Source organism: Microtus ochrogaster, linkage group LG4 (genome assembly GCF_000317375.1).
Source record: "Microtus ochrogaster isolate Prairie Vole_2 linkage group LG4, MicOch1.0, whole genome shotgun sequence".
Classification (NCBI taxonomy): Eukaryota; Metazoa; Chordata; class Mammalia; order Rodentia; family Cricetidae; genus Microtus; species Microtus ochrogaster.
In genome coordinates this window covers 34,710,698-34,719,015 of record NC_022030.1, presented here as the reverse complement: position 1 = coordinate 34,719,015, position 8,318 = coordinate 34,710,698, and the positions used below count along the sequence as shown (strand labels likewise).

The following is an 8,318-nucleotide window of genomic DNA, read 5'->3' as shown; positions in this document are numbered from 1 at the left end:
ACCACTAGGTTAGGGTGGCACCACCCACAAAGGACTGTGTCCTCCCCCATCAATCACTACCTAAGAAAATGCCCTCCAGGGGGATTTTATGGGGCATTTTCTCAACTGGAGTTCCGTCCTTTCGAGCTTGTGTCAAGCTGACATAGAACTATCCAGCACACTGACATTCTCTATGCCAGTTACCCTCAGTGGCCTATGGAGTGAGGACCAACTTAGTATGAAGGGGCTAGCAGAAGCCTCCGGAATGTCCTAACCAGTACAGGAATCCAGATGCAGTTGTGACTTGGACCTGGACAATGCCAGGATGATGCACTGACCGTGTTCCAGTGCCCCTGTCTGACAAACCCGGGAGAGTGGACAGACAGACATCAGGGAACTGGCCTACTGAAGGCACAGCTTGCATCCTCCCCCTCCCAGCACACAGCATATAGCTACTGACCCCTAAGTGCTTCCTTCTCTTATCCAGTTTGCAAGGACTGTCTGGATGCCTTGGCTTTTTCTCAGCGAAGCGACGCTATACTTGTAGTCTTGCCTCGGGAGCCTTCTGCTCTTCCTGGGACAGAGATCTAAAGTAGCTGGTGCAGAACCCTAAATTATCTTAACATCTTACAGAATGTGTTTCCTGGGCTTGTCCAGTGATGGTAAATGGAAGTGCGTAAGTTGGAAGAAGTAACAGCTCCTGCAGGTGCCCCAGGAAAACCGCAGTACCAGGTACTGCCGGACCCAGCAGGCCAGGAATTCTCTGTAGAGCTGGACTGGCCTCTGTGGTACCCGTAGGTCGTCCCAGCCCTGGACCTTGCTCAGTGAAAGTGTTACTTTGAGGGCTGGGCTTTCGAAGTAGTGCCTGTTGATGAACCTGTGACCTCAGGTGAGACGCTCGGGGAAGAGAGAGAGGAAGAGGGTAGAGATTTATAGGGGCGGTAGAGGTGCCTAGGGAAACAAAAACCCCTGGGGAAGAGAAGAGCTTCCAAGGGTGACAGGGTTCCTGGGGAAGGAGCCACAGAGAGATGAAGGAGCGGGCACTTAGCTTTTGGGGCTAGTCGTGTGGACCATGATGGGACCAGTTGGAAAAAGCGCTCGAAATAGGGAGTGCTGGGACATCTGCTGCGTGGAGTCAGATTCTGATCCAAGCAGAACACCCTCCTCTTTGGGACCTGGGGGGGGGGACTCAGGTCGGGTCAGGAGAGCTCACTGGAAGGACTCGGAGGATTAAGTCAGGGCCTAAGGGCGGGGTTGGGAAGGGAGGGCCGACACATGCGCAGTCGCTAGCTTCATCCCGACTGGCCTAGGCCTAAGGTGGTGCAAGGGTGGGAACCTGGGTGCGTCTGCGGACTCAGTTTTTGCACTCGGACGGACGCTAGGGTGCGTAGTGGGCCGGCTGCAGTTCCGGGGTGGTGGGCGCTGGTGTCTGGGTCTGTGCCGCCGGGGCTGTGGCCTGTCAAGTGATTGCACAGGTTGGGAGCGAGCCGGGACTGCCGGCGGCGTGAGCCTATTTACAGCGTTTCCACCCGCAACGCTCCCAGGCCGTGTTGGCTAGGATTGCAAATAGCTTGTCCTCCCTGACGTCACAGCACATGACGCATGCGCATGCTTCGCGCATGCTGTGTTGTGGTTTTCCGTCTCAGGTAAGGCGGAAGTGGCGGCCAAGTAGAGGTTTCAGTTGGAAGGTGGCGTCTTCTGGATAATCCTCCTGTGTTAGTTGCCTTACCCGGGCCAGTATACACTATCGCAGTTCCCTTCCCTTCGAGACATTTTTGTTGATTACCCAGGCCTTTTAAAACTTGTGACAAAGTATACGTAAAATGTAAAATTTTCCTTTCAACTGCTTGGGTGCACAATTCCCGTGATGCCTTCCTTTTTGGGCTTTAAAACCTAGTTTTGTTTTGAAGGGGAAGGGTCTGGAAAAGCGGTTGCTGTTTGCAAAAGATAAAATATAATGCCCAGGAGTGAACGCACCACCAACAAGTATACACGAGTGAATTTACAGGGCTGTTATGCTGGGTGAAACATTCAGAACCGAACCCTTCTAAGCATGTTATCCTCTATGTCCTGCAGCCTGAATCCCCTTCCTCTGTCTTTCTAGTGCCAAGCCATCCTGTTCCTCTAGGCGAGTGGCTCTCAACCTTCCTAATGTGACCCTTTAGTACAGTTCCTCATGTCTGGCAACCATAAACTTATTTCGTTGCTGTTTCATAACTGTAATTTTGCTAGTGTTATGAACTATAATTTAAATACTGATATGCAGGATATCTGATAGGCGACTCCGCGACCCCAAAGGGGTGGTGACCAGCATGTTGAGAACCGCTGCTCTAGGCAATGTGTATGTGACTTCATATATGGTACAGAGGCCATTGTGGGATCATTACTTTATTGCTCGTGAGTTGAAAGTTCAATCTTTATATCTCTATCTATCTATCTATCTATCTATCTATCTATCTATCTACCTATCTATCTAATCTATCTATCTATGGGCAGGAGCAATGGTGTTCCATTTGGTGCCCAGATGTTCTGCAAGGCTCTTCTGGGCATCATCAGGATGGAGGAGGACCTACATTCAGGGAGCCTCAGTGGGGCTGAAGTATCTGGGTTGCCCTCGGGATACGTACAGCCCCTTGGCTTGCAGAGGGTACTCCTCCGTCTCCGGCAGCCCTGAGGTGATGCTGACCCCTGAGCGATACCCAGTGCAACGGCTGCCGTTTTCCACTGTGTCTGAGGAGGACCTGGCTGCCTTTGAACGCATCATACCTGGCAGAGTGATCACAGACCCTGAGCAGCTGGAGGCATGCAATGTGGACTGGCTGAGGAGCGTCCGGGGTGAGTCAGGACCTGGGCAGTGGAGTAAGAGATCGAAGCGCAGAGACCAGGTGAGGGGAGTAGAGGTCACTGTGAACACACCTTGGATGCCTTGGAAGACACCGCTGAGGTCTTCAGGGAGTAAAACCGGCAGATTGAAAAGCGGAGGTCCTTGGCTGAAGCAAGGGCTGTGACACCACTGCCTGAATCTGTACAGCTTCTTAGGCAGTTTTCACCCAAGGCACCCACCCCTCTCAGTTCTGGAAGCTCAGAGTCCTTCTGGTGACTCCAGGTGTTCCTGGTAGCACCCTCCAGCTTCGGCTTTATGTGGCCTCAATCCTTGAAAAAAAAGATTTATTAGCTGGGAGGTGGTGGCACACCCCTTTAATCCTAGCACAGAGGCAGAGGCAGGCAGATCTTACAGTTTAAGGCCAGCCTGGTTGACAAAGTGAGTTCCGGTATACCCAGGGCTACGCAGAGAAACACTGTCTTGAAAACAAAACAACACAAAACAAACAAAAACGAAAAGAAAAGATTTATTGTGTGTATGTGTTTATGTGTGTGCGCGCACACGCGCTCAAGTACGTGGGAGAACAATAAGTGACTTCGGAAGCCAGATGTTGGACATCCTAGAGTTACGAGTTCCCTGCAGTTGTCAGTCACCTGATGTGGGTTCTCTGCAAAGGCTGTGAGTGCTCTTAATCACTGAGCCATCTCTCCAGGTATCCTCTTCTGTCTCAGAGAAACCTCAGTGTATTTAGGGCCCACTTAGTCCAGAATGATCTTAACTTGAGAAGTTTAAAACAACAAACAAATTTTGTGTATGTGTGTGTGAGAGAGTGTGGGTTTGTGCTCGTGAATGCAGTACACGTGGAAGCCAGAAGGAGGCATCAGAGCTCCTGGAGCTGGAGTTAGAGGCAGCTGTGAGCGTCCCAGTGTGGGTTCTGGGAGTCAAGCTCTAGTCCTCTATTCTGCTCTTGATTACTCAGCCGGCTCCAGCACTCAGCCTTAGATCTTCATTAGCCTGTCAAGAGCCTATTCCACATTGGACTGGAGAGATGGCTCAGCGAGTAAGAGCCCTGGCTGCTCTTGAGAGGACCAGGGTTCAATCCTTAGTACCCCACATGACAGTTCACAACTGTCTAACTCTGGTTCCAGAGGATCTGACACCTTCACACAGATATATATGCAGGCAAAACACCAACACACATGAAATAAAAATAAATAAATTTTAAAAATGTAAAAGTATGAGCTCAGCCGGGCGGTGGTGGCGCACGCCTTTAATCCCAGCACTCGGGAGGCAGAGGCAGGCGGATCTCTGTGAGTTCGAGGCCAGCCTGGTCTACAAAGGGAGTTCCAGGACAGGCTCCAAAGCCACAGAGAAACCCTGTCTCGAAAAACCAAAAAAAAAAAAAAAAAAAAAAAAAAAAAAAAAAAAAGTATGAGCTCGTTTCTATATCAAGCCATTCCCATAGGTTCCAGGGTTAAGATTCCATCTTTGTGGGGATCCAGGTATCTCTAGAGAGTGGGGTGCATGACTGGCACTCTGGCTGTTACATAATTGCTGCTCTCGGCCTCCTCCTCTTCCTGCACCTGTTTCTGTTGCTCAGTAGCCCAGGCCCAGTGGTTACTATGTCTCATTTTCTCTTCTGAAGTGATTTCATCCAATTTGAAAACACAGCATGATGTTCTTGCTATAAAGAGAAGTACTTGGCAACAACATAGAAGAATGTGTTTGACAGGAAATGAGGATACTTGAGTGCCAGGCAGGAGGGCCCAATACTTCATGGATGTTCTCTTGTTATCAGGAAAGACCTGATAAAAACTGAGCCATCACAGGTTCCAGAGGAACTTGAAAGGATTGTCTCTAGGTCTGTGTATGAGATACAGAGGAACAACCACACGGCTGTGCAGACAGTGGAACCCTGGATCTCTGTGTACTGGCTAGACAGGGACCCAGGAGCGCCTCTGGGGAAACAGAGTTTGGGTTTGTACAGATAGATGCAGCCCATTGGGCTGAGTGACAGGCCAATCTGGAGTCCTGGGTTGGGGCCACTGGGGCCCAAGACTATTAGTAGAGAAGAGGAACCAGCTAAGGAGACTGGGAAAGCAAGGCCAAGGGACAGCAGGGAGCCTAAGGAATATGGTACAGAATCGCTGGAGAAAGGCTCGGTGAGGGGCACAGGTTGCCACATGTGATAACAGATTAGGGAAGGTGATTGAGATAGATGCCATAGTGACCTCGACTCAGAGCTGTGGGCACGGTCCTTGGTGAAAGACAGAAATAGCCGGAGCCTATTCCAGACTGGAGGAGGGAGGTGATTCTCTTGGGTGTTTCCTGGAAGTGTTTGTAAACTGTCATCCAGGGGTCGGGGAAGTGAGGGCATTTTATAGGATCCCAGGCCAGAGGAGGTTTGTTTTCAGTTTTTTTGTTTTAAGATGAGAGCATTTTAGCTGGTTTACAGAGCCGATGGGGAGGATGCGGGAAAGATGGGTAGAAAGGGAGGAAGGGAAAGGCAGTGAGCACCAGGAAACGGGAGTGGTGGACCGTATGTAAGCGAGCTGCACAGGTGTGGGGCTCCAGGTAGGAAGCAGATTGCCTGCAGTAGCCAGAGGGTGTAGAGGCAAGGTGAATAGAAGTTTGGAGGGGCGTCGGCAGTCATGGGCGAGCATAAGCTAGGACACGATTGTGTTTCCTGTTTGTAAAAATAGGCAGCGAGTCAGATTTGTCCCCAATATGCGTGGTTACTGAAGTCCCAATGAGTTCATCAGGAAGAAAGGCTAGGGAGCCACAGGGGCGTTGGGCAGCCAGGCCTGAGATGGGTGACTGGTGACACAGAATGTTCCTTTGGTGGTGTCCTGGCTAGGGTGACTGCAGTGATGGAACACCATGACTAAAGAAAGCAACCTGGGGAAGAGAGGGTTTGTTTGGCTCACACTTCTGCATCACTATTCATCATCGAAGGAAGTCAGGGCAGGAACCTGGCGGCAGGAGCTGATGCAGAGGCCATGGAGGGGCGCTGCTTACTGACTTGCCCCCATGGCTTTCTCAGCCTGCTTTCTTATAGAACCCAGGGCCACCAGCCCAGGTATGGCACCACCCACCTTGGGCTGGGCCCTCCCACATCAATCAATAATTAAGAAAATGCCCTCCAGCTAGATCTGGTGGAGGCATCTTCTCAATTGGGTTTCCCTCCTTCCGGATGGCTCTAGCTTGTGTCAAGTTGACATAAAGCTAGCCACTAGCCAGGACAGGTGGATTATCAGGGAGAGGTACCTGCAGGACAGACCAGGGCAAAGACGATACCCGCACACTTTTTTTTTTCTTTTGAGACAAATGTTTCTCTGTGTAGCCCTGGCTGACCTGAATTCACTCTGGAGACCAGGCTGGCCTTGAACTCACAGATCCGCCTGCCTGCCTCGGCCTCCTGAGTGCTGGGATTAAAGGTGTGTGTCACCTTTAAGGAAGGATTGTGACTGAGCTGTGTCCCTCCACGTGGGCTGACAAGTCTATTCTCTTGTCACAGGCTGTAGTAAAGTGTTGCTGAGGCCCCAGACCACCGAGGAAGTGTCCCAGATTCTTAGGTAAGAAGAAATCTCCTGTTTTCTTAAGTGAGGATATGTCTGCCGTCAGTGCTTTACGACACTACTGGCCACAGTCACACCTGCCCAATAGAAGATCCCTGTGGTTTGCTGCCCTTGGGGTTCACTGCGGGCTCACGGGCAAGGGCATCCCTTTCTCCAGATCCCTATCTGCAAGAGTCCTGGCTGGAGGATGCTTCTCAAGCACAGCCCGAGGGCTGGTGGTCCAGGCTCAGAACTCAGCCTACAGCAATGGGATTAGAGGGGGTGAGGGTGGTGGAGGTAAAGATGGTGTTGCCGCTGACTCTTAAAAACAATGAGAGAGCTCTGAAGGTATTAGAATTAGGCCACATAGGCCTCTTCCCCATGCCCCAGGGATCATGTCAGCCTCCCTTCCTCTGTGTATAGCTTTGTGGGAGGAGAGTGGGGGACTCTCCCTTGAATTCTTCACAGGATGTTGGGAAAGAACCTCTGTAGCAGGAAGGTCTAGAAAGGAGATGAGGTTCTGGAGACAGGTGTCAGCTTGGGAGCCTGTCCTTTGGTGATGGGGTGGTTGTCTGGGCTTTGGGATGCTGGCTTGATATCCATCTTACATTTGTCCCAGGCATTGCCATAAGAGAAACTTGGCTGTGAACCCCCAAGGGGGGAACACTGGCATGGTGGGGGGCAGTGTCCCCGTCTTTGATGAAATCATCCTGTCCACTGCCCTCATGAATCAAGTCATCAGCTTTCATGATGTATCAGGTAAGCTTGTGTTCTGTGTGCTCGGAACTCCCCTGTCCTTCCTCCTTAGCCTGGGACTGTGCTTAAGCTAGCAAATGTGTTCGTGGGGGGTGGTGTGGGGGTGTCCTGACTAGGCTAGAGCTGGCAGCTGCATAGATGCATCAGGGCCATCTTCTCTGTGCTGTAAGTCACTAGGTGGCTCACACTGTGGACATGCCATACAAGTCTCGTTTGTATCCAGAGTTTGCTACTTGTCCTGGACATACTTGCTACGCAGTGATACCTGTGAAGGGGTTTCATAGCCTTCTCCCAGACGGAGGCTGGGTTGCTGTACAAGGGACTGTTGTTTGCAATCAGCAACAGCTTTCATTCACCAAAACAGATCTAAACATTGTAACCTGGGACCCAGGTGCTCCCCAAGCTGAGGTCACCACTTTGTAACAACCCTTTCTTCTACTCCCTCCCCTTAGTTAGACAAGCACTTTTCTCTGTTTTTGCCATTCTAGTTTTTCTTGTCTTATATTCTAATTACAAAGGACCAAGTGATGTTTTTCCTGTGTAGTAGGAAGTCTTCCTTCTTGCTTGGCCTCGAAGGAGAACATTCTGTCTGTGGGGGTTCTTACTACAGAGGAGTTTGGGGTTTCTCACCAGCGAGCATTCTCAAACCCCTGGTAACCCAGAAGTTGTTGGTAACTCAGTTGCTCTTTGTAGGAATTCTGGTCTGCCAGGCAGGCTGTGTGCTGGAGGAGCTGAGTCAGTATTTGCAGGAGCGGGACTTCATCATGCCCCTGGACTTGGGAGCCAAGGGCAGCTGCCACATTGGGGGTAACGTGGCAACCAACGCTGGCGGTCTGCGCTTTCTGCGTTATGGCTCACTTCGAGGGACTGTCCTGGGCCTGGAAGTGGTGAGCTGGGTTCTAGCAGGGTGCATAGCCTGTCCTGGGGGTGTCTTACCTTCAGTCTGAGGGTGTTGGCTTGGCAGTGGTGCAGGACATGGGGCTGTATTGGTGTGTGTGTATCCATTTCTAGATTAGGGACCCTACTGTAATGGTTCCTGGCTCTGGGCACATCAGGGACACCAGGGGTCACTTCGTTCAGGCAGCAACATTCTACTTGTGCCAGACTTTAAGGGATTGGAGAAAGAGGAAGGTTAGCTAAGGCCACCTTGATATGGAGAAAGAGGAAGGTTAGCTAAGGCCACCTTGATATGGAGAAAGAGG

At 51.0% G+C, this 8,318-nt stretch overlaps 1 protein-coding gene across 4 annotated transcripts in view; it reads left to right on the top strand.

The window, feature by feature from the left end:
- The first annotated feature begins 724 nt into the window (after positions 1–724).
- D2hgdh (D-2-hydroxyglutarate dehydrogenase) overlaps positions 725–8,318 on the top strand; it is a 22,607-nt gene continuing 15,013 nt past the window's right edge. Inside the window, exons 1-5 of one of the 4 annotated variants that reach the window (XM_005361358.2) lie at positions 725–868; positions 2,476–2,814; positions 6,321–6,378; positions 6,980–7,119; positions 7,810–8,003. In XM_005361358.2, the coding sequence (XP_005361415.1) occupies positions 2,481–2,814; positions 6,321–6,378; positions 6,980–7,119; positions 7,810–8,003 (726 nt within the window). In that variant the 5' untranslated portion in view covers positions 725–868; positions 2,476–2,480. The other 3 variants (XM_005361357.2, XM_026786531.1, XM_026786533.1) reach the window with 3 other exon arrangements.